Source organism: Triturus cristatus, chromosome 2_1 (assembly GCF_964204655.1).
Source record: "Triturus cristatus chromosome 2_1, aTriCri1.1, whole genome shotgun sequence".
NCBI classification, from domain to species: domain Eukaryota; kingdom Metazoa; phylum Chordata; class Amphibia; order Caudata; family Salamandridae; genus Triturus; species Triturus cristatus.
In genome coordinates, this window is record NC_140581.1 from 68,981,224 (window position 1) to 69,008,541 (window position 27,318).

General features: G+C 45.3%; 1 protein-coding gene and 1 pseudogene across 1 annotated transcript in view; both read left to right on the forward strand.

Moving 5' to 3' along the window:
• LOC146863753 (uncharacterized) overlaps positions 1-27,318 on the forward strand; it is a 218,590-nt gene that overhangs the window by 123,159 nt on the left and 68,113 nt on the right. Inside the window, exon 2 of the mRNA XM_085627901.1 lies at positions 5,510-5,595. Coding sequence (XP_085484027.1) covers positions 5,532-5,595 — 64 coding nt within the window. The 5' untranslated portion in view covers positions 5,510-5,531. The remainder of the gene's footprint in view (positions 1-5,509; positions 5,596-27,318) is intronic.
• LOC146863754 (calcium uniporter protein, mitochondrial pseudogene) lies at positions 8,874-9,721 on the forward strand (annotated as a pseudogene).

Here is a 27,318-nt window from a genome sequence, read left to right on the forward strand (position 1 = left end):
AGCATTATGCAATATCAAACATTAAGGTTTTTTGAATCAAAACGATGAATGTATGCTCTAAGCGTGAAATGGTACTTAGAGTTATATTGTGCAAAAATCTTTCCTCAACACTTTATACTTTAAATTTTGGAACTTTGTAAATTTTAGTCCAGATGTTACTGTGTCAAAGATTTAATTAATCAACCCTGGCTTTCTGATGCGAAGGTAGAATGTGTTAGCATGAAATCATGTTTGACTGTAAAAACTACTAGTCTGTTGTCTAATATACTGCATTTGTAGTTCTTATGCACGTGACATGCGGTGTGTGTCTTAAAATGGTGAAAACTTTATTGTTAACGGTTGGTGAACAAGCCTGCAGGACAGGCGAAACGCGTCCAACAGCTGAACATTATATTTGTTTATTTTTGCAATACAAGGTGTCATCACCCTTTACTCAAGTATCGGCAGTTTTGGAGATATATATATATATAAATATATATATATATATATATATTTATCCGTGGTCCATAAATAAATAAACCAAAGCTGAGCCCAATTCCTTGATCAAGGAGCAGCTGTTCCGAAACATGTCAGGCATTTTTCGCTGTTTTCAATTAAATAAGCATTCACTACAAAAGGAATTGGGCTCAGCTTTGGCTTATTGATTTACGGACCATGGATGAATACAAGGAGGTATGCAACCTCGCTCTGAGCCTGCCGCTGCTAAGAGGGAGGAGACTTGCGAACTCATTTGTTTAATATATATATATATTCACTGAAAAAACCATAGGTTTTACACATGTTATAGTTAGCTGGACATTTCTCTCGTAAAAAACCAATGAAATTCCCCTGTTATAGTTAGTTCAGCTAACTATAACTCGCGCGCCCGCAATCCACTGCTGATGACGTCACATATTACATCACTCATGACATGGTCAGTGACATCACTCATGACATCACTGATGACATCTTAAATGACATCACTGATGACATCACGGATGACGTCATCAAGTGAGTATGTGATTCTCAACAATTTTAATATGTTTAATATATATAGGGAAATGCCTGTTGAAGAATGAGTGGTTGTACAAGTTGGTAAAAATATGATTTTTTGTGGTGCGTAACATGATTCTATAAGTGAGTCATTAAATGTATCTTACTGCAGACTAGTTACTACACTGTATAAATGTCTGTATGCGTCTGTATGTTGGTGTATAATTGGCTGCATGATTTTGTGAAAAGCTATATCAGTGTCTATATAAGTTATTGATTGCTTGTCTCAGTATCTGTATGGGTTCCTAAGTGTTTGTGTGGGTAGTGTGTGTGTGACTCTATGCATAGAAGTGAGAGTGGGTGATTCTATGGTGCATCGTTATAAGAGTGCATCTGGGATGGACTGTATGGTTGAGTGAGTGTATTTATGGGTGTGTTTCCATTTGAATGTATATCTCAGTGGTACATTTGTGACTAACTACAAATGTAAAAGGCAGTATATATGCGTGTAAATGTATGTAAGTGGGTAGATGTGAGAGTGTGTAATTGTGAAAGTGACTGTATGGATGAGTGTGTGCTTATATCAATTTTTCTATAAGATTGTAAGAATTTAATACTATTTTTATGAGTTATTGAACTTGACTGTGTATAACCGCTTAGGTGAGTAAATGGGAGTGTGATTATTTGCATGACTGACTAGATGTGTCAGTACCTCAATGGATGTTTGTTAGTGTGTGAGTGTCTACATAGGTGTATAAATGTATATGTTAGTTTTGTATGAAGTGACTGTAAGTATGAGAGACTGTACAGGTGAGTGAGTTGAGGTGTATGAAGACCTAAGAATTAATAAGTGTGTATGTAGTTATTAATATTGCAGTATGTATGGTTTTGAGATTGGAACTCTTAATTTTTGAGTCGGTGTTTCAATGGTTATATTAGGGTGTGAGAAGATCTGGTAATTTTTCACATGGATGACGTCATCAGTGATGTCATCAGTGATGTCATTTGAGATGTCATCAGTGATGTCATGAGTGATGTCACTGACCATGTCAAGAGTGATGCAATATGTGACGTCATCAGCAGTGGATTGCGGGCGCACGAGTTATAGTTAGCTGAACTAACTATAACGGGGGTATTTCATTGTTTTTTTACGAGAGAAATGTCCAGCTAACTATAACATGTGTAAAACCTATGGTTTTTTCAGTGAATTTGCAAGGTTTTTTAAATGCTAATTCCTAACTATAACGTGTGTGAAACCTATGGTTTTTTCAGTGAATTTGCAAGGTTTTTTAAATGCTAATTCCTAACTATAACGTGTATGAAACCTATGGTTTTTTCAGTGGATTTGCAAGGTTTTTTAAATGCTAATTTTTTTATTTATTAATTTTTAAGATTTTTTTTTTTTTTAAAGAATAGCCTACCTATGTATATAATCATAAATTTACTGTATCCTGCAATATGGAATGGTTCACCTTTTTTAAATAAATGTTTACATATACTTGAACTTCATAGTTAATATCTTCTACAAAACTTTCAACTTTCTATTTTTTTTTTTTAATGTTGTTTTTACCGTACGCATACCGTAAGCTTACCCTACGCGCTCTGTACGTTATAAGTACGGTACGCGCACGTAATATGTGCGCTCAGTCTGCGCATGCGTACGCGATTTACCTACGCATGCGTACTTCGTCACCGGCGCGTACGCGCTGGTGTCCTGCGCGCATGCGCGCGCGTCTTACGCAAAACCGACGTATGCGCGGTTACGCGGCTGCCTGTAATGCGCATGCGCGCGTGCGTCGTACGTGCGTGCTCCGTAAGCGCATGCGTACTTTTTACGAGCGCGTACGGTAAGCTTAGCGAGCGCGTACGGTAGGTCATGTGATACATAAAGAACACTTTTCATTGGTTTAAACTTATTGCATATCCAGAAACACCACCACACCCATTCCCCTCATTACTGCTTGTGATCCCCTAGGAGAAGGAGCTGATTTGTCTTTGAGATACAATGGCAGAGCAGCAGTCCTCTTCTGAGAGTGAGCCTGGCAGCAGCATCATTAGACAGAGAAGGAGGAAACAGAAGAGTTCTTTTATTTGCGAGTATTTCACATTTCCTGAGGGGCAGAAAAAGGTAAATGCTCCATTAGTTACCTGCACACTTTATCTAGAGGTAATCCAAGGAAGAAGTATTCCTTTGGTAATCACACTATGTTGAGACACCTTAGGGATGTTCATCCAAGGACTCATGCTCGATATACTGAAGCAAACCCTTCAGTAAGTCACCCGAGCACATCCTCAGAAGCTCAGCCGAGTACATCATCGGCAGCTCAGCTGAGCCCTTCATCTGTGGTGGGAGCATCACCCTCTTCTGCTCCTCTGGAAAGTAACCCTCAATTTCAAAGGGTACAAATGAGGTGCACCAGATGTTATGGTCTATTTGTTCATGGGGAGACCAGTATTTCCCTAATAAACAATAAGATAGACCAGCACATCTGTGGTCCTTGTTAACATGCCCATTCTTTCTTTCCTCTGTCCCTGTATTAACACAACGTCTCTTTTAAGAGCCAACCTTACCTTACAACTTTTTTTAAATTTATTTAATCACTTTTTTTTATTTATTTTTCTTAGCGTATTTTTTTTTTTTTAAATATTTTTTTTTTCACCCTACAAGGTCCTTGAGGGACTACAACGGAAATGAGAAAAGCTGAGTGAGGAGAAGTGAAAAAAAGGGAGCATGAAAGTAAATGTGTGATAAATACAGAAATTTCAAACTTACCTGACCCACAAAAAAAAATTATTATCAATTAATGGTTTATTTAAATTGCTAGAAAAAAGGTTTATTTTTTCCTAAATTTTCTTTCTCAATCTGAAAAAAAAGAAAAAAAGTATTAATATTTATTAATACATTTTAGAATACAGTACACATATTTTCATAATCAAAAAAACAATTTTTTGCCCTTTTTTTGCTGTTTTCAGAATATATTGCATTTCACCGTAAATCGTGAAAGCAATTGCATTCATCACTTAACAGCGGGCCAAAAAAAATAACAATCTGAAAGATTGTTTAAAAAAAGCCCAGAATCTCTTCTCACTCAAACATACCTTTATAGAAATGGAACATATTCAATAAAAATATCATCTAAGAACAATAACTATTTGCAATATCGTCTGACAATTTTGTTGCATAAGCATAATCACCAAACTAATATCTGTCAAAGAAGTCCACAATACAAATTGTTACCTTTCCTTTAGGTCAAATGGTAATTTGTACATTCTTTTTTGATGAAATTTCCAATGTAATCCAATAAAATTGCAAAATTGATTTGTACAGTTGTTGCTATTTCTCTCTAAAATTTTGGTTTCAGAAAAATTAAATAGGAATTTGCTAAATCAAAAGGCAAACCCCCTAATATCTAAACACTTAAATGTGATTTTTATTTCTTTTTTTTAATGTTTTTTTTCTGCTGTGCGCGTATGGTAAGCTTACCGTACGTGCACTCCGTGATTTAAAAAAAAAAATATAAAATGTATTTTTCATACTTTTGGGTCCTTCTCGGACCCCCTGACAAACGCTAGGGGGTCTGCAACTCTCTTTGTTGCCCCCTTTTCACGTTCTCCACCTTTGTTTATCAGTGTGAGACACACAAAATGGCGGCCGACACTTCCTGATTTCGACCGATTCGAATGTTTACAGTCATGTAACCACCAATGAGAATTGAGCTCGCGCACGGCAGCGTGCGCGTACGGTAAGCTTACCGTACGCGCTTGGAGCACGCTTATATATATATATATGCTTTTAAATGCTATTTTCTCAGGAACTACTGAACAGATTTACACCAGAGGCACATCCCTGACCTGAGGACTACCTCTCTGCCAAATTTCAAGTAATTCTGTTCAGCCATTCGGGCTGTAGCTTGGACTAAAGGTCCTATGGGAAAATGCATGGGGAAAACGAGTTTTGGGACCCCCCTTTTTCTCAGCCCCCGCTTGATGAATCCCCCCGAGACTTTCAGGGAAGAAGCGGAGCGGAGCGCCCCACCTATTTTGAAAATTTTGCAAGGATTTGTCAACCGGCGCCAAAGTTATTCCAAATAGAATGTTGCGGATTTCCTATGGAAACACGGTCCTAACTATAACTATCTACTGGCGACCGCCAGTAGATAATACATATATATATATATATATATTCCAAAACTCCTCGTACTTCCTTTCGGCGAACAGAGAGAGACGGACCCAGACAGGTAAGGCAGTTGATGTAGTTTATTAACTCCCCCTGCGACGCGTTTCGAGCACCCTGTGCCCTTGATATTTATACACACACACAGAAATACATATACACATATATGATGTGTTTTGCATTTTGATGTAAAGAAAGGAAAAACTCCAGCCAGTTTTTAATTACTTTCAACTTAATCTGATTTATGCACTCATTTTTAGCACAATGGTGTAAAATAGGAATATTGTTAGTGTCATACAATAGTTTTCAAGAACTTCAAACTTTGACCTCATTCACAAAAATTGTTTTCTTTATGTTTTTCAGGATCTGGGCTTTCTCCAGCTGAATGAAACAAAGCAAAGGCATGAATTCCACACATCTCTGTTCCTTTCTTCTAACCGTGATGACAGGTTAGTGATTTCACATGTCAGATGTCACACAATGTGCATAAGTACACTATGAAGGCACACAATGTGCATAAGCACATTATGAAGGCTCATCAGAGGGATTAAATAGCATGTAAATAGTCATGTTATATGGGCAAGTGAGATAGACAGACCAACTTTATACATTATGGACCCTTGCAAAGCTCCACCTAACCACTCATTCTACATATCTGCACTCTTGTGTAGCCATTTTCAATCACCTTCCCGCATTTGTTTATGGAAAAATGATTTATTATATGAATGAAAAGAATTTGGTTGACAGTAGGAAGCTGAAAAATGGTCACTGGTAAATACACTAGTTAAATTTACAAAAAACTATGGGGCTTATTTATGATAGGGTTGAGTCATGTTTGCACCATGCATCATGGTACATGTGTGTCACAAATCTCCAAGTGAGATTTGTGAAGCGACCCAAAGCCACTTTGCACAGCTCTGAGATGCTTCAGAAATCTAGAGTAACGCAACACAGTGCAATTCACTGTGTTAAGTTACTCTGCCCTGGGTTGGCATTCCATGGGCTTAGTTTGGGTGTTCTCACACAACTCCTATGTGTTTTGATGCATTCCCACATTTGCAAGAACTTGAACACCTAGGGATGCGCCAACATCTTACACCTAACCCAGGAGTGGTGCAACAAGGAGAAATATCTCTGTTTCTCCTTGTTACTTCCTCTTTCTAAGTGTGCTGCTTTCTTTGGCACACATAGAGAGAGGAATCTGCCTCCCAAGATTGTTTTTGAGCATGAAGGTGTCTGTTCCTTTGCAAAAACAATTCTGCATGCAATACAGACACCCTTGCAGCTTGGTGCAAGGGTGCCTGTGGTAGCACAAGTCAGTTAGAAGGTCTCCAAGACAGGACAAAGGACAGGAATCTACTGCTTTGCCTTGAATATTGCACTGTTCTGCCCTTTCCCTATCACACAGTGCAACAAGGTAAATTGCTGTGTGGCACTTCTTCAAAAGATCATAAATGAGCCCCTACATTCAGAGATGTATTCCTCCACTTGAACTAGTTGTACATCTGGAAAGGTGCACCAAACATGCATTTCCTGATACATTCCTGTGTAATCCATAGGACATAATTCCTGGGCTGGCATTTCTTCAGAGTATAATTATACAAAGTGTTGATTAACCCACTGGAGAAGTTCAGCCTGTTGGGCAAATGCATATTTTCCCATTTTCTTTTATTTTTCCACAATCTACCATCTTCCCCTCCCTTTCCTTCGAGTTTGGGGTTGATCTGGTCTCCTTACCATTCCAATGCTAATCAGAGAATCTGGAGCACCCTCCCCTAGAGCTGTGAACAACAATCTGTTAACAGCGCATTCAAGAAGGAGATGAAAGAGTTCATATGAGATAGTGCACTGACATTATTGGTATGAGCCCGATGTGTCCCTCCTTTAACATAAACTGGATACTGGGTCCAATGTCAGTGTCCACTGGAGCTGTAACATACAGGTTTCATCTTTCTAATGCTGTTGTCTGGATAAAGTACATGTTGGTGCTCAATTTATACATTTGCACGCCCTTCATTTGCATCTATAGTACTCAATTGCAGACTGCTGAGAAGTGAATTCAAAAGTGTTTTCTCACCACTCCCTTGCAGAGTTTCCATTGCTGTTCCTGCAAGGGTAGTGGTCTCTTCTTTACCTCGCGACCGAGCCATTTGTAGCACTTGTCAACTTCATCTAAAAATAGGGCCAAAAAGGCACAATGACAGGAATAGGCAAACAAAATCACTAATGGACCCTGTGATTGATGGCATTTTAGGTCTTTTGCATACTACTCGGAGGACTTGGACTGGTGCTCACAAGTTGAAGATGACAGTACTGTATATTTAACTACAGGTATTTCACTGCCTCTTTTCATGCTCTACCATAACCAATGTAAAGCTTGCTTGTTTACAGCAATGTGGCAGACCCCATATAGACGTTCCCCCCCAAAAATACAAGTTTCAAAGATTCATAGTTTCCTACTATCCACACAACCTCATGTTAGCAGACACAGCAGATACAAACACTGACCACAATCTTGAAACCTGAATAACAGCCAGAGCACACGTCCTTGATCCGTCCCTTCTCCTGCTCTCTTCAGCCCCATCAGTTTTGGAAATTCTCCTGCCGGATTTTCCACCTTGAATGTTGACTTACTCTTGCATTTGACCTCTACCCATACCCAGGATGGGAACATGACCACTAGAACCCTTTAAATGCCCAAAATCCAACGATAATGTGAGTGTTCTCTTTGAGCAGCTACATCAGTCCTTGAACAAGTACACTTTCCAGTCCTGTGAAAATCTTTATTTTCATGTAATAAAGTATTAATAAATCTATTCATGAGTTCTGAGTCACCCTTCATGGATTTCTATCATTAATGCATTACTCAGGTACTTAACACTCATCATGATTCATAGGGCTGGGCGGTAAACTCTGCTCTGCCAGCAGTGTTTGAGGAGTATTGACAATCCGCGCTCCGTTTGTTCAGCAAAAACTCCGCCAACCATGGCTTAGGGAATTTTACCATCGCCATCCACCCCTAACAATGCATATTCATTCACTCGAGTTCATTGGTGATAAGACTAAGGGGCCTATTATCATGGTGGGTGGATTGCCACCGCTCGACCGGCGGTGGCGATCAGCCCGTCAAAACACCCCAGGACGGCCATTTACCCCCCGCCACATTAGCATGGCGGGGGTACCACGGAGGACTGAAAGACCGTACGCCGCTTCTCCTCCAGCAGGCAATCATCATGTTTGCCTGCCAGGCGGAAAAGGCCCATAGTATAGTGGCGGTGCCTTACATTCACCGCCATCCATATTATGATGTGTGCGGTGTGCTTGCATATCCATGGCAGGGGCCCCCGAGGTGGTGGGGGAGTGGGAGGCTACACTTGGGGGGTACCCATGGTACTCCCCTCATACCCCTACATTGGCATTCACAAGGTGGCAGGCACGGCACAGTGCATGTCACGTTGTGCATGCCAATGCACACCATGCATCTTTTACATTGTGGGGGGTGCTGCTTACAGCACCGCCCGCAGCAATGTAAAACATGCAAGATGCGACCGCCAGGGTGGCAGATGCATCCTAATGGGCCTGGCGGGACCACCGCACCTCTGGCGGTTTGTCCTGTTTAACAATACGGTGGCGGGCGGACAATCGTAATGGGCCCCTAAGTATTTTACAAGTACGACCTCTGGAGGACAGTAGAGGAGAGCAATTACATTGAAAAAGGTTTCTACACATGCACCAGAGACTTTGTGCATGGCACAGCAAGAGAATGGCATATTTTGCAATACAGAGGTGGCCTTTGATGAAGCAACTGTGGTTAACCAAAAGGGCTTACCTCTCATCCCTGTTAGCTTATCATCTTGATGGGAGTGATACCAGTTTATACTAATAAAAACTATTTCAAACTCATTAGGTGAATTTCTGCAACAGTTGAGGCAGAGAACCGGAGAATTGACCGTGTTGCGATCTACTCATCAGGCGAAACTCAAATAGCCTTCTCAAAAGGTATCAACATACTCATACAAGATGACTTCAAATTATCAATGAGTGACTTCACCTACCATGCTCGCCCACCAATCAGAGACTTCATGAGCCATGAAGATGCAACAACATTATATGTCTTGAAGACTCTTGAGCATCAAGGAGCACCAGCTGTGCAGGGACAGGGAAATAATAGGGCAGCTAGAAAAGCTCCAGGGGCCGCTTGAACCTGTAGAAATGTAAAGGAAGACATTGTCAGGAGAGCTGAGAAACTCAGTGCAGGGGTACTTTGGAGGGGTCTGGTGTACATGGCAACACAGTTCGGGATTCATTTCTAGCCTGTCTTAAATGGTGGGAACACTTCTGGGATATTGTGGAATCCATAACGTCCTTTAGCACCTATGGCAGTGCCATGGCAATGCATGCATACTTTGTACCACCAGCATGTCAGGAGTACATCTATCTAATGCAAGGTACAGGCAGTGCTTATAATTCTTCCATAAATGAGCCAAAAAGACCTGTTTTGACCTAGTAAATTACACTCAACTCAAGGATGCAATTGACCCCGAGGATAACAGAAGGGGAGGAGGTCTGCAATAAAGAGTCTGCAGGTCATAATTATTACAGAACTTCATGTTCCCAATTCAAAGCTGCAGATGTGCATCGTGCAATGTGCCACTCAAACAGTCTGATTGCAGAAATGCTTAAATCAGTCTTCACAACAGTTCATCTTTATTATGATGGGTTCATTTAATGGACTGGCCAACTGCTGGATTATACATAGGACAATTACAATCTGGCTGCCTGGTATCCATGTCACCAGGACGCTATAAGCATACACATATATATATATTCACTGACAAAACCATAGGTTTCAGGGGTGTTATAGTTAGCTGGACATTTCCCTCGTACAAAACCCTAGAAATTACCCTGTTATAGTTAGTTCAGCTCAAATGACATCACTGATGACATCACTGATGACATCATCCATTGGGTATGTGTTTCTGAACAGTTTTAATATGTTTAATATATATAGGGAAAGGCCTGTTGAAAAATAAGTGGGTGTACAAGTGTGTGAATGGATGATTTTCTTGGTGCCTAACTGACTCTATAAGTGAGTCATTAAATGTATCTTACTGCAGACTAGTGACTAAACTGTGTGAATGTCTGTATGTGTTTGTATGTTGGTGTATAAGTGGCTGCATGGTTTTGTGAATAGCTATATGAGTGTCTCTATGGGTTATTGATTGGTTGTCTGAGTATCTGTATGGGTGCCTGAGTGTTTGTGTGGGTAGGGTGTGTGTGACTCTGTGACTAGATATGTGAGTGGGTGATTCAGTGGGTGCATGGTTTTAAAAATGCATCTGTGATGGACTGTATGGTTGGGTGAGTGTATGTATGGGTGTGTTAGTGATTGAATTTATATCTCAGTTGTACATGTGTCAGTAACTAAATATGTGAAACGCAGTGTATATGTGAGTTAGAGTATATAACTATCTATATGTGAGAGTGTGTGATTTTGGGAGTGGCTGTATGCCCCATAGTGCAAGGATATCTGTGTCATGTGCTGTTTGTTTTTTCTGCAGGAAGACACAGAATTTGTAAGTATTTTCATGAGTAAGTGAACTTGAGTGTGTTTAACTGTATAGGTGAGTAAATTGGACTGTGATTAATTATTTGCACGACTGACTGTCAGTACCTCAATGGATGATTGGCGGTGTGTGAGTGTCTATATAGGTGTATAAATGCACAGAGTGACTGTAAGTATGAGTGACTGTACAGGTGAGTGAGTGGACATGTATGTAGACCTAAAAGTCAATGAGTGGGTGAGTAGTTATTGGTATTGGAGTATCTATGATTGTCAAAATGGCCGTTTGATATTTTGAGTCAGTGTATCAAAGGTTATATTAGGGTGTGAGAAGTTGTACTAATTTATCACATGGATGATGTCATCAGTGATGTCATTTGAGATGTCCTCAGTGATGTCATCAGTGATGTCACTGACCATGTCATGAGTGATGTAATATGTGACGTCATCAGTAGTGCATTGCGGGGGCACGAGTTATAGTTAGCTGAACTAACTATAACAGGGAAATTTCTAGGGTTTTGTACGAGGGAAATGTCCAGCTAACTATAACACCCCTGAAACCTATGGTTTTTCAGTGAATTTCTAAGGTTTTTTAAATGCCAATTCCTAACTATAACGCCCCTGAAACCTTCGTTTTTTTCAGTGAATTTCAAAGGTTTTTTAAATGCCAATTCCTAACTATAACGTGCATGAAACCTATGGTTTTTTCAGTGAATTTCAAAGGTTTTTAAATGCTAATTCCTATCTATAACTTATCTCTAAAGATATCATGAAAAGCATTCTTTTTTAAAAGTAGGGTGCACATTAGTTTTGTGGAAAAGCATATTTGTGATTGGTTAAGAAAAAGCAGTTTCAACGTGGAGTACATATCATAGGATAACATTTGCTCAGCTCAACCACACCTGCTACTTACATTTGGAAGGCACTGTTCGAACTTAAAACAATCGTCAACTTTTAACCTGCACTTGTCGTTAAATGTTCAAGAAAATGTTACAAAAAAATATCGTAAAGTTTTAAAAAATGTATGAACTTTTAACCTGCACATATTGTAGAATGTTCTAGAAAGTGTGTTGATAGAATACGTTGCACTTCTAACTTCTATGTGAAAAGCGGTTCATATGGAAAATTAAAAAGAAACCAATAGAGAAGTTTTGAAACCTAAAAGAATCAAGGAACTATTCTAATGTATTCTTTACATGTATTTATGTGTGCAGCAACAAAATTGTAGACACAACAGCACTAGGAAGAGGAAGAAGCAGGGAGTGGGGGAGGGGGGAGATGGGCAGAATGGCACACATGCACAATTAAGTACAACACACATATAGACTAACAATGGCCAAAATGAAACACACCAACAAGGAGCACAAGTCACACAAACCGCCAACATCACACCACTGAACGAGCATAGAAGTGAAAACCACGCTGCATTCATACAGGATGTGTACAAAGGCCAGTCGTTGGTGTAGTGGGATGTCTGCGACTGTGGTCATCATGGATGAGATGCCCAGCATGTGGCATATGGTCAAGTTCACTGTGTGTTATGTTGCCAAACGGCTGCTCCTCCCTCCCACGAGCCCCCACACTTTTGTACGGTGCGCTGTTGTATCTCATGCACTCGTACGGCACATCATTGTAATGCCTATTTGCGCATGTCCTGCTACATTCCAACTACAACATCACAGTGCCGTTTGGAGGTGGTGCATGCCACTTTACAACATCGACTGCTGCGGCTCTTGTAACAGGCCACACCAGAACACAGAGACACACTTACTGCACTTCCTGTACACGGATATGTCCGAGACACCCCGTTCCCCTTGCCAGATAGGCACACCCCTGCACTGACCTGTGAACCCCAGACCAGCACATGCCAGTTGTGCATGCAGGAGGATGCGTGCGTAGCTACACATCCAGGCTCACTGCCAACGCTGAGGTGACAGCACACTGTGATGTTGCAGGGCTCGTGCCTATCATGCTAAGACAATGACCACAGGGACACACTTACTAAGATGTGGGTTTGGGGGGTATTGGCGGTCCTGGTGTTGTTGAGATGAGTCTTCTGGCCCTCATGGGTATCCCTGTATCATGCTCATTGACTCTATGGCACCTTTGGGTGTTCTGGTGTGGCTCTTGGCTGTGTTCCCTTTCATGGTGCAGGTAGTTGTCCTGCTTAACACCAACAGAAAGCAGATGTAAAATCCCTGGTGCTAACGTGTCTTATCGCCGGAATTTGTTTCGCATTGCAATTGGTGTGAAAGTTGTGATGTGATTTTTTTCGTGTGCAGAACAATATACAAACTGAGCAGTGTATCTCGTCAAGATCCAGCACCTGACGCACTATTCCCAATCAATATAAATACAATGAGATTTCTTAATAGATTTTGTGTGTACACTGTAAGTGCAGCCAATACCTCAGTGCAATTCAATACAGGATTTTAGTATTTAGAATAAATCGGAAAGGTGCACCTCGTGTCTTTGTGCACGGGAACGGCTACTCTCCATTTCATTATCAGCACTTTAACGGAAGTAAAGTTGAGATAAATCTAACACACTATTCATAAGTTGGTGCAGACTGCAGATATCACCAGTATTCCAGTGATAAGTGCCCCAAAATTTGACACCATGGTGGACTCCATCAAATAACAGTAAGAAGAACAAGAAAGAGACACACAGCAGTTAACAGAACAACCAAAAACGTTATTCATTTTTTTTCAAACTTTATTTTTTATAATTATAAATATAAAAACGATAAACTATTTTCAAACTTTATTTTTTTATTAACATATATATGAACAATAAACTAATAAACAAAATGTAACAACAATAATACAAAACAACAAGGCGGAACACTCCTGTGGGAACCATGGATGTCGACGACAGACCTGGAAAATCAGAAAGATTGTTAAAAAAAATCCAACATGGTATTCTCAACAAAATACCACAAGAAACAAGTCACAGATATATAAAATGCATAGAGCTAACAACATTTTATAAGTTTAACTTACAAAAACTGTAAATGTTGCCGCTTTAAAATATTTACCAAATCTGAGGAATTTTTTTTGCAGAAGGCACCATGCCCAAAACGTTTTTCTTCAGTGGTGAGGACATTTTTAACTTTTTCCAAGGGGCAAACAAAGACCAATGCCACCTTCGTCACTCGCAAGAGTTCTGTTACGAAGGGATCCTAAAAAAAAATACTCATCGGCAAAGCAAGTATGATGAAACACCTAAGGACCCTTCATCCAAACAATCTTGCACGAGAAGAGTGCAAACAGATGAGAAACACTCCTGTTCTGTATCTGTAAAAAAGAATCACAAATAAATGTATATTAATAACTTTCAAATTTATACTATTCAATTACTGTACAAACACATTTTATATAAAAACTGACTAAGAAACTATAGCCCTGAACCACAAGTGTGACGATCGTTAAAACACTACATGCATAGTGCATACTACTTTGAAGCAGTTCATGCCCTAAAGCCTACCTCACTAAAAGACTACATGCTAACTGACTAAATGATTACAGTACTAAAAGGAGACACACTGGGTGAGTGACAGGGTGTTTGCTAGAAGAGTATGAATACTAACTAGGGAATTGAAGGTGTGAAACACAACTGTGTAGGTGATTAGAGGACTGCATCCATGCTGCATAGGCATTTAAAGCAGTCCATGTGCTAATACCTGGCTCACTGCATGACTACTTGGGCACTGACTGAATGATTAGAGTACAGCAAGGAGAGTGCCTAGGTGAATTTATAAGTGCTAGGCTTTCGCACAGGGAATGGATTAGTACTTGGTACTGAATGGGTCACTAGAGGAGTGCAAATGGAGTGACAGGGTATTTCCTGGAAGTGTATGGATACTGAATAGGGAATTGAAGGTGTGAAAGACAATTGTGTAGGTGGTTAGAGGACTGCATGCATAGTGGATAAGGGTTTGAAGCAGTACTGGACTGCTGGACTGTATGGATACTGACTAGGAAATTTAAAGTGTGAAAGACAAGTGTCTAGGTGGTTAGAAGACTGCATGCATAGTGCATAGGGGTTTGAAGGAGTCCATGTGCTAAGGCCTGGCTCAGTGTATGACTACTTAGACACTGACTGAATGATTAGAGTACTGCAAAGATAGTATCTTGGTGAATTTATAAGTGTTTGGGTTTTAGCACAGTGAATGGATTAGTACATGGTGCTGAATGGGTCACTAGAGGACTGCAAAGGGAGTGACAGGGTATTTCCTGGAAGTGTATGGATACTGAATAGGGAATTGAAGGTGTGAAAGACAATTGTGTAGGTGGTTAGAGGACTGCATGCATAGTGGATAAGGGTTTGAAGCAGTACTAAGGCCTAGGTCACTGGATGAGTACTTGGGTACTGACTGAATGATTAGAGTACTGCAAGGACAGTGCCTGGGTGAATTTATTAGGGTTTGTCGCAGTGAATGGATTAGTACATGATGCTCAATGGGTCACTAGAGGAGTGCAAGGGGAGTGACAGGGTGTTTGCTGGAAGTGAACGGATACTGACTGGGGAATTGAAGGTGTGAAAGAGAAGTGTGTAGATGGTTAGAGGACTGCATGCATAGTGGATAGGGATTTGAAGAAGTCCATGTGCTAAGACCTGGCTCAGTGCATGAATACTTAGGCAGTGACTGAATCATTAGAGTACTGGAAAGAGAGTGTCTTGGTGAATTTATAAGTGTTTGGCTTTTAGCACAGTGAATAGATTAGTACATGCTGTTGAATGGGTCTCTAGAGGACTGCAAAGGAAGTGACAGGATGTTTCCTGGAAGTGTATGGATACTGACTAGGGAATTGAAGGTGTAAAATACAAGTGTATAGTATGTTAGAACACTACAGGAATACTGGATAGACATTTGAAGCAATCTATTTGGTACTTAGAAACTGACTAAATAATCAGACTACTTCTAGGACAGTGCTTAGGTAAAACTTTTACATTTTCAGTTCTGCCACAGTGAACAGAATAGTACATGGTACTGCACCTTAGTGTCAAATCCTGACTCATTTTATCAATGCATAAGCAAGGACTAGCTTATAATGCTACTAAAACTTGACAACATGAGAGGTTTTAAATTAGTTATCTGTCAGCAAATACACAATGTTACCAAATGCTTCTCTCACAGTGGTTCCCAAATGCACACAGACTCACAGTGTGATTCTAGACAACCACCAATATACCTAGGAGTTTACCAAAAATCATTCACTACTGTGGAAGTGGTGAGGGAACTACACACAATCTTCATATTTCAGGACTGCGCTTTTATGTCAAAGCATGACTCATATAATCAAAGCATAAGCAAAGACTGGCTTCTAATGCTACTAAAACTTCAAAACATGACCGGTTTTAAAACAGGTATCTGTCAGCAAATACACGATGTTACCAAATGCTTCTCTCACAATCCTTACCCAAATGCACACAGACTCACAGTGTGATTTTAGACAAGCAACACTATCCTAGGAGTTTACCAAAACGCATTCACTAGTCTGGAAGAGTTAATGGTACTGCACACAATCTACATATTTAATTACACCACATCAGTGTCAAAGCATGACTAATTTAATCAACACATAAGCAAAGACTGGATTCTAATGCTACTAAAACTTCACAACATGACAAGTTTTAAAACAGTTATCTGTCAGCAAATACATGATGTTACCAAATGCTTCTCTCACAGTGATCCCAAATACACACTAACTCACAGTGTGATTCTAGACAAGCACCACTATCCATATGAGTTTACCAAAACTCATTCACTACAGTGCAAGTGGTAAGGGAACTGCACACAATCTACATTTTTTCACAACTGCAATTTACTGTCAATGCCTGCCTCATATAATGAAAGCATAAGCCATAACTGTCTTCTAATGCTACCAAAATCTGACAACATGACATGTTTTAAAACAGTTATCTATCAGCAAATACACAATGTTACCAAACACTTCTCTCACAGTGGTTCCCAAATGCACATAGACTTACATTGTGATTCTAGACAAACAACACTGTCCCTAGGAGTATACCAAAACTCATTCGCTACAGTGGAAGTGGTAAAGAAACTGCACACATTCTACATATTTCACGACTACACTTTAATGTCAATGCCTGACTAATTTAATCAATACATAAGCAAAGACTGGCTTCTAATGCTACTAAAACTTGACAACATGACAGGTTTTAAATTAGTTATCTGTCAGCAAATACACAATGTTACCAAATGCTTCTCTCACAGTGGTTCCCAAATGCACACAGACTCACAGCGTGATTCTAGACAACAACCACTATACCTAGGAGTTTACCAAAAATCATTCACTACTATGGAAGTGATAAGGGAACTGCACACAATCTTCATATTTCAGGACTGCACTTTTGTGTCAAAGCCTGACTCATGTAATCAAAGCATAATCAAAGTTTGGCATCTAATGCTACTAAAACTTGACAACATGACCAGTTTTAAAACAGTTATCTGTCAGTAAATACACTATGTTAACAAATGCTTCTCTCACAATCCTTACCCAAATGCACACAGACTCACAGTGTGATTTTAGACAATCAACACTATCCTAGGAGTTTACCAAAACTCATTCACTAGTCCAGAAGAGTTAATGGTACTGAACACAATCTACATATTTAAGTACAGCACATCAGTGTCAAAGCATGACTCATTTAATCAACGCATAAGCAAAGACTGGATTCTAATGCTACTAAAACTTCACAACATGACAGGTTTTAAAACAGTTATCTGTCAGCAAATACATGATGTTACCAAATGCTTCTCTCACACTGATCCCAAATACACACTAACTCACAGTGTGATTCTAGACACACACCACTATCCCTAGGAGTTTACCAAAACTCATTCACTACAGTGCAAGTGGTAAGAGAACTGCACACAATCTACATGTTTCACGACTGCAATTTACTGTTAATGCCTGACTCATTTAATGAAAGCATAAGCCATAACTGTCTTCTAATGCTACTAAAACTTGACAACATGACTGGTTTTAAAACAGTTATCTGTCAGCAAATACACAATGTTACCAAATGCTTCTCTCACAAACCTTACTCAAATGCACACAGACTCACAGTGTGATTTAAGACAAGCAACACTATGCTAGGAGTTTACCAAAACTCATTCATTAGTCTGGAAGAGTTAATGGTACTGCACACAATCTACATATTTAAGTACACCACATCAGTGTCAAAGCATGACTAATTTAATCAACGCATAAGCAAAGACTGGATTCTAATGCTACTAAAACTTCACAACATGACAGGTTTTAAAACAGTTATCTGTCAGCAAATACATGATGTTACTAAATGCTTCTCTCACACTGATCCCAAATACATACTAACTCACAGTGTGATTCTAGACACGCACCACTATCCCTAGGAGTTTACCAAAACTCATTCACTACAGTGCAAGTGGTAAGGGAACTGCACACAATCTACATGTTTCATGACTGCAATTTACTGTCAATGCCTGACTCATTTAATGAAAGCATAAGCCATAACTGTCTTCTAATGCTACTAAAACTTGACAACATGACTGGTTTTAAAACAGTTATCTGTCAGCAAATACACAATGCTACCAAATGCTTCTCTCACAAACCTTACTCAAATGCACACAGACTCACAGTGTGATTTTAGACAAGCAACACTATCCTAGGAGTTTACCAACACTCATTCACTAGTCTGGAAGAGTTAATGGTACTGCACCCAATCTACATATTTAATTACACCACATCAGTGTCAAAGCATGACTAATTTAATCAACGCATAAGCAAAGACTGGATTCTAATGCTACTAAAACTTCACAACATGACAAGTTTTAAAACAGTTATCTGTCAGCAAATACATGATGTTACCAAATGCTTCTCTGTTGGAGGGAGGCCCACCGGGTAGTCGGGGAGACTGTTCCGGGCACCTTCCTACCGCAAAGTTATAGCCGAGCGCCGCTGAGAAGCCCCCTCGGGGAGGTCCTTCTCCTATGATCGTACAAGGCCCAGTAACACCACCACACAGGACTCAATAGCAGTTGCAAGATTAGATTCTTTATCGGCAGTAATACGGGCAATATTTACAGAGGGATCGAGGGATCCTATCAGAGTCTCAATGTTCGTTAAGAGGATAGGGTAGCGGGACAGTCTTGGTACCAACCAGGTACCGGAGGGCTCTGCCAGACCTTGGATGCTGGTCTCAGAGCGGCTCGGACGTGGAGAGCCGCGACGGCGTCTGCAGGGCTCGGATGGTAGTTCCGCTTAGGTCGAGCCGCGACACGGTCAGCAGGGCTCTGGTGGTCGGTCCGCTTCGGTCGAGCCGCGACGAGGTCAGCTGGGCTCAGGTGGGAAGGTTCAAAAAGGTCGGGCCGCGACAGCGTCAGCAGGGCCCCAAAGGTTCGTGAAGGTCTTTAAGCACGGTGGAGCCGCGACGTCGTCAGCAGGGCTCAAGTGGTGGTTCGGGGTGAGTCTTCTTCCGTAAGGTCAGCCGCGATCCGATCAGCAGGGCTCTTGACTCCAGGATACAACTCCTGCCCTGTTGTCGGGTCGCCCCAGATATAGGACGGGAGCCCTTTGATGTCTGGACCCTTGCGCCCGGAGGGGGCGGAGAGGCCGGGTAGGGAGCGGCCAGACACCCAGCAGGAGAGGCGCCAGGCCCCAGAGAGCTGTGGGGCGGTCACACCCAGGTGTGGAGAGACGGTTGGGGGTCCCATCGATACTGCCCTCCGCCGGGAGTGGGAAGGGCTCACGTGGTATCCCCCGGGCCAGGGGTTGGCGTCTCGATGTCGGGCCTCGCTGGGACCGAGGCCGGGTAGAGCAGGGTCATACAGATGGTCACGTGGAGTGACGTGCAATCCAAGATGGAGGAGTCACGATGTGCATGGGACCTTGTGCGGCTTAGCGCGGGGAAACAGGACCACGCCAAGAGGCCGGCTCCCCCCAGCTGAAGGCAGGGAGAGTCACCCATCTTCTTGGGGGTTCTCCTCGCCGAGGCGGAAGAATCGGGACAGGCCGTCAGCATTGGCGTGGTCGTTGCCGGGCCGGTGTTCTACAGTGAAGTCCATCCCTTGCAGTGAGATGGACCAGCGCAACAGCTTGGGGTTCTCGCCCCGCATTTGCATGAGCCACCGCAAGGGCCGGTGGTCAGTCTGGACCCTGAAGTGGGTACCGAAAAGGTAGGGCCGGAGCTTCTTGAGAGCCCATACCACAGCGAAGGCCTCCCGCTCGATGGTGCTCCACCTCTGTTCTCGTGGCAGCAGTTGGCGGCTGATAAAGGCCACCGGTCGGTCGAGGCCCTTGGCGTCCAGCTGGGAGAGCACTGCCCCGACCCCGTACTCTGATGCATCGGTCTGGACTACAAATTCCTTGCTGTAGTCGGGGGCCCGTAGCACAGGGGCAGCGCACATGGCCGCCTTGAGAGCATCAAACGCGGTCTGGCAGCGGGGCGTCCAGTGCACCATCTTGGGTTGCTTCTTTGAAGTGAGTTCCGTAAGGGGGCCCACAATGCTGCCATAATCCTTTATGAAGCGTCGGTAGTAACCTGTGAGGCCTAAGAAGGCCCGGACAGCGGTTTGGGTGGCGGGAGGCTCCCACGCCTGGATGGCGTCGACTTTTAACTGGAGGGGGGCCACCTGGCCACTCCCCACCTCGTGGCCCAGATAGGTCACAGAGCCTTGACCGATCTGGCATTTACTGGCTTTAATGGTGAGCCCGGCTCTTTGGAGAGCGGCCAGGACTTCCCCAAGGTGTCCTAGGTGCGCGGCCCAGTGGTCGCTGAAGATAGCAATGTCATCGAGGTAGGCTGCGCTGAAGGCTTCGAGACCGGCCAGGACCTTGTTTACCAGCCTCTGAAAGGTTGCTGGGGCGTTCTTCATGCCGAAGGGCATCACCCGGAAGTGGTAGTGGCCATCGGGGGTAGAGAAAGCTGATCGTTCTTGTGCGCCGGGAGTGAGCTTGATCTGCCAGTACCCAGCGGTGAGATCAAAGGTGCTCAGGTAGCGGGCGGCCCCTAAGCGATCAATCAGCTCATCGGCTCGTGGCAAAGGGTGGGCATCGGTCTTGGTAACTGCGTTCAGGCCCCGGTAGTCGACACAAAATCTGAGTTCGGGGGCCGTGCCGGGGGCGGCGGCCTTTGGTACCAAGACTACCGGGCTGGCCCACGGGCTGTCGGAAGGCTCGATGACTCCGAGGGCGAGCATCTTGGCGACCTCGGTCTTTATGCAGGCTCGGACTTGGTCAGGCACTCTATAAGCGCGGTGCCGTACAGGGGGGCTATCCCCCGTGTCCACGTCATGGACGCACCAGGGGGTCACCCCGGGCGTGAGAGAGAAGCGGGCAGCGAAGGGTTGCAGCAGCTTCTGGCAGTCATGGCGCTGTTCTGGTGTCAGGGTGGCGGAGAGGCAGACGCCCTCCAAGGAGCCGTCTTGGCTTGAGGACCCCAGGAGGTCTGGTAGGGGCTCGGAGTCACTTTCACCCCCATCGTCAGTAGCCAGCAGTAAGCTTAGTTCAGTTCGGGCAAAGTGGGGCTTGAGCCGGTTGGCGTGCAGGACCCGGAGGGGGTTCCTCGGAGATTCCATGTCGACCAGGTACGTGACGGGGCTCTTCCTCTCAACTACCTTGAAGGGCCCGGTCCACTTGTCCTGCAGGGCGCAGGGGTCCACGGGTGACATGACCCAGACTTGCTGGCCCGGCTCAAACTCGACGGCTGAGGCATTCTCGTCATACCAGCGTTTCATGTCTTCTTGGCTGGCTTCAAGGTTGGCTTCTGCCAGGGCCCGGAACTTCCGAGTCTGGTTCCGCAGGGTCAGGAGGTACCGGTAGACGTCGGGCGGGGCACTTTGGACGTTCGCCTCCCAACCCTCCTTGACCAGGCTGAGGGGCCCTCGGACGGGGTGCCCATACAACAGTTCAAAGGGGCTGAAGCCCAGGGACTTCTGTGGTACCTCCCGGTAGGCGAACAGGAGGCAGGGCAACAGGACATCCCATCTCCTCCTGAGGGGCTCTTCCAGGCCCTTGATCATCCCCTTCAGGGTTCGGTTGAACCGCTCGACCAGTCCGTTCCCCTGGGGGTGGTAAGGGGTAGTGAATTTATAGGTGACCCTACATTGTTGCCAGAGGGATCTCATGTATTTCGAGATAAAGTTCGTCCCCCTGTCGCTCACTACTTCTCGGGGGAACCCCACCCTGGAGAAGATGCCCATCAGGGCCCGGCCCACCACTGGAGCTGTCACAGTTCGGAGGGGGACAGCTTCTGGGTATCGGGTGGCGTGGTCGACCAGTACCAGGATGAAGCGGTGGCCCAGGGCGGTTCGGGGGTCGAGAAGCCCCACGATGTCGATCCCCACTCGTTCGAACGGGGTGTGGACAGCTGGAAATGGTTGTAGGGGGGCTTTCACTCGTCCCCCAGTCTTCCCGCTAGCTTGGCAGGTCGGGCAGGACCGGCAGTGCTGGTCCAAGTCTCGTCTCATTCGGGGCCAATAGAAATGGGTCACGAGGTGGCTGTACGTCTTGTCCCGCCCTAGATGTCCGGCGAGGGGCACGTCATGTGCCAGGTTCAAGAGGAACTCTCGAAATCGGAGGGGGACCACCAGCACCCGGCCAGCCCCTAGTTCGGCGACTTTCTGCTCGCTATACAATAAGTCATTGTCCCAATAGACCCAGTGGGTTCCCGTGGGGTCCCCCGCAGCCTGCGCGGCCGCCTGCTGTCGGGCCCCCTCGAGGGACGGGCAGCCCTTCTGCTCTTGCTGGAATTGTTTGCAGGTGGGGCCCCCGTCGTGGCGCCACTGGGCCAGCTCGGGGATCTCGCTGAGGGGAGCGGCCTCGTTGGAAGAAAGTTCGGACGGCCCGGCCTCCTCGTCAGGTTCCTCCGGGCCAGAGGAGGTGGATTGTTCGGGGCCCGCCGGCTTGTCGGGGGCCGGGGCCGTGGCTGGCTGGGTGGTCATGGACCGAGTGGTGGCGCAGGCCCACTCGGGTAGTCCTAGCATCCCCAGATGCTCTCGGCGCTCCACCTGGGCCCAGGGGGAGCTCTCTAGGTCGTTCCCCAGGAGGCAGTCCACTGGGGCGTCGTCACGGACAGTTACTTTTAGGGTGCCGGACACTCCTCCCCACTCGAAGGGGATTTGGGCCATCCGGCACATGCTCTCGGTGTTGTCGGCGGTCCGGACAGGGCAGAGGACATGTGGCAGGATCTGTTCGGGGGTCACCAGATGGCAGCGGACAGCGGTCACACTGGCCCCAGTGTCCCAGAGGGCCTCGGCCCGTCGCCCGTTGATGGTGACCCACTGTTGGTACTTCTGGGTGTTGCTTGGGATGGTGGCTCGGGGCACCATTTCTCGGGAGCCTAGGCATACAAGCGACATGGCTGCTGGTTCCCACTCGGGGGACCCGTCGTCGTGGTTTTCCTCCTCGTCCTCTCTCTCCCCCAGGGCTGCGGCGGCTATTTGTCGGGGAGGGGGCCCAGCGGTCCCGTTCCGTCGGTTCACGGGGCATGCCGGGTCACTGGCATAGTGGCCGGTCTGCTGACATCCGAAGCAGGTCACTGTCGGTCGTGGTCCAGACCGGGCGATAGGGGTCCCTCTTCGGCCCTGGGTCGGGGAAGCGGGGTTGGTTGCTTGCCCTCGTGGTGGACTTCTGGGTGGCCCGGCTGGGAATTCTCGACTGCGGTGGGACCCCCCTCCTCTGCCTCGCTGGCGGGGGGGTCCCGTGGTACTCTGGGTGTAGTCCCCCACAGGGTTCCGGGGGACCCGGGTGTTGACCCATCGGTCCGCTTCGGCGGCGAGCTTCCGGGGCTCGGTCAGTTTACTGTCCTGGAGGTGTTGCCTTAGTTCCACAAAGCAGTTGTTGGCGAGGTGCTCCCAGACAATGAGGTCGAACAGTTCATTATATGAGGTGACCTTGCTCCCTTTTATCCATCCTTCCAACGCTCGGCTGAAGAAGTCCACGTATTCGACCCATGTGGTACCGGGGATCTTCTTGCAGTCCCGGAAGCGTTGCCGGTACATCTCGGCCGATAGTCCGTAACGTGTGAGCAGGGCTTCCTTCATGTGGTCGTACGAGGTCATCACGGCGTCGGGGAGTTGCAGCAGGGTATCCCGCCCCTCGCTGAGGAACCTCCCCCATAGGCCGGTGCCCCAATCCTTCCGGGGTACCCGATGGGAGGTCATGGCCACCTCGTACGCTCGGAACCATTGCTGGATGTCATCATTTTTATAGTACTCTTTGACGACATCCTTGGGGATGTGAACCTTTGGCTCGGTCAGGGGCAGAGCGTCCCGGGCTCCGGGGTTGCTGGTCTCCCCAGTTTTAGCTTTTAGTTCAAGTTCTTTAAGGCTCCTCTCGTGCTCGAGGGTTAGCCGTCTCTCCTCTAGCTCCCGATGCCTTTTCTTCTCCTCGATTTCCTCTTGCAGCCGTAGTTGCTCCAGGGCTATCTTTTTCTCCGCCAGTAGGAGCTCACCGTCCAGCCGGAGTCGGGCAAGGTCCATTTCGTGTGTCCGCGCCCTTTCCCGTTCTCGTATCTCTTCGTGGGAAAGGCTGGTGTCTGGGACGGTTCGCTCCCCGTTTGTCGGGGTCGTGGTCGGCAGGTTTCCGTCACTGGCCGAGGTCCCTTCGGCTCGGGGTGGAGGGGTCTCGAGTTCTGCCCAGGCTTTCAGGGCTCTCTGCATATCTTCCTTGGTGCCCAATCCTGTGGTTGGGATCCCTTTGTCCTTGCAGAACTGTTTGAGTTCTTTGTGGGTGTATTCCTCCAGTTTCTCCACCTGGAAGGTTGCGGCCACGGTTGCTTCTTGGCCATCCATGGTTTTCTTTTCCCATCTGGTCCGGCAGTGGTTGCGTTACTTGCTTGTACGATTGCGTCTGGCTCGGATTCCGTCGCTGGCCACCAAATGTTGGAGGGAGGCCCACCGGGTAGTCGGAGAGACTGTTCCGGGCACCTTCCTACCGCAAAGTTATAGCCGAGCGCCGCTGAGAAGCCCCCTCGGGGAGGTCCTTCTCCTATGATCGTACTAGGCCCAGTAACACCACCACACAGGACTCAATAGCAGTTGCAAGATTAGATTCTTTATCGGCAGTAATACGGGCAATATTTACAGAGGGATCCTATCAGAGTCTCAATGTTCGTTAAGAGGATAGGGTAGCGGGACAGTCTTGGTACCAACCAGGTACGGGAGGGCTCTGCCAGACCTTGGATGCTGGTCTCAGAGCGGCTCGGACGTGGAGAGCCGCGACGGCGTCTGCAGGGCTCGGATGGTGGTTCCGCTTAGGTCGAGCCGCGACACGGTCAGCAGGGCTCTGGTGGTCGGTCCGCTTCGGTCGAGCCACGATGAGGTCAGCTGGGCTCAGGTGGTAAGGTTCAACAAGGTCGGGCCGCGACAGCGTCAGCAGGGCCCCAAAGGTTCGTGAAGGTCTTTAAGCACGGTGGAGCCGCGACGTCGTCAGCAGGGCTCAAGTGGTGGTTCGGGGTGAGGCTTCTTCCGTAGGGTCAGCCGCGATCCGATCAGCAGGGCTCTTGACTCCAGGATACAACTCCTGTCCTGTTGTCGGGTCGCCCCAGATATAGGACGGGAGCCCTTTGATGTCCGGACCCTTGCGCCCGGAGGGGGCGGAGAGGCCGGGTAGGGAGCGGCCAGACGCCCAGCAGGAGAGGCACCAGGCCCCAGAGAGCTGTGGGGCGGTCACACCCAGGTGTGGAGAGACGGTTGGGGGTCCCATAGATACTGCCCTCCACCGGGAGTGGGAAGGGCTCACGTGGTATCCCCCGGGCCAGGGGTTGGCGTCTCGATGTCGGGCCTCGCTGGGACCGAGGCCGGGTAGAGGAGGGTCATACAGATGGTCACGTGGAGTGACGTGCAATCCAAGATGGAGGAGTCCCGATGTGCATGGGACCTTGTGCGGCTTAGCGCGGGGAAACAGGACCACACCACGAGGCCGGCTCCCACATTCTCTCACAGTGATCCCAAATACACACTAACTCACAGTGTGATTCTAGACAAGCACCACTATCCATATGAGTTTACCAAAACTCATTCACTACAGTGCAAGTGGTAAGGGAACTGCACACAATCTACATGTTTCACGACTGCAATTTACTGTCAATGCCTGACTCATTTAATGAAAGCATAAGCCATAACTGTCTTCTAATGCTACTAAAACTTGACAACATGACTGGTTTTAAAACAGTTATCTGTCAGCAAATACACAATGCTACCAAATGCTTCTCTCACAAACCTTACTAAAATGCACACAGACTCACAGTGTGATTTTAGACAAGCAACACTATCCTAGGAGTTTACCAAAACTCATTCACTAGTCTGGAAGTGTTAATGGTACTGCACACAATATACATATTTAAGTACACCACATCAGTGTCAAAGCATGACTCATTTAATCAACGCATAAGCAAAGACTGGATTCTAATGCTACTAAAACTTTACAACATGACAGGTTTTAAGACAGTTATCTGTCAGCAAATACATGATGTTACCAAATGCTTCTCTCACACTGATCCCAAATACACACTAACTCACAGTGTGATTCTAGACACGCACCACTATCCCTAGGAGTTTACCAAAACTCATTCACTACAGTGCAAGTGGTAAGGAAAGTGCACACAATCTACATATTTCACGACTGCAATTTACTGTCAATGCCTGACTCATTCAATAAAAGCATAAGCCATAACTGTCATCTAATGCTACTAAAACTTGACAACATGACTGGTTTTAAAACAGTTATCTGTCAGCAAATACACAATGTTACCAAACGCTTCTCTCATAGTGGTTCCCAAATGCACACAGACTCACAGTGTGATTCTAGACAAACAACACTATCCCTAGCAGATTACCAAAACTCATTCACTACAGTGGAAGTGGTAAGGGAACTGCACACAATCTAAATATTTCACAACTGCACTTTAGTGTCAATGCCTGACTCATTTAATCAACGCATAAGCAATGACTGGCTTCTAATGCTACTAAAACTTGACAACACGACATGTTTTAAATTAGTTATCTGTCAGCAAATGCACGATGTTACCAAATGCTTCTCTCACAGTGGTTCCCAAATGCACACAGACTCACAGTGTGATTCTAGACAACAACCACTATACCTAGGAGTTTACCAAAAATTATTCACTACTGTGGAAGTGATAAGGGAACTGCATTCAATCTTCATATTTTAGGACTGCACTTTTGTGTCAAAGCCTGACTAAATTAATCAAAGCATAAGCAAAGACTGGCTTCTAATACTACTAAAACTTGACAACATGACCGGTTTTACAACAGTTATCTGTCAGCATATACACGATGTTACCAAATGCTTCTCTCACAATCCTTACCCAAATGCACACAGACTCACAGTGTGATTTTGGACAATCAACACTATCCTAGGTGTTTACCAAAACTCATTCACTAGTCTAGAAGAGTTAATGTTACTGAACACAATCTACATATTTAAGTACAGCACATCAGTGTCAAAGCATGACTCATTTAATCAACGCATAAGCAAAGACTGGATTCTAATGCTACTAAAACTTCACAACATGACAGGTTTTAAAACAGTTATCTGTCAGCAAATACATGATGTTACCAAATGCTTCTCTCACA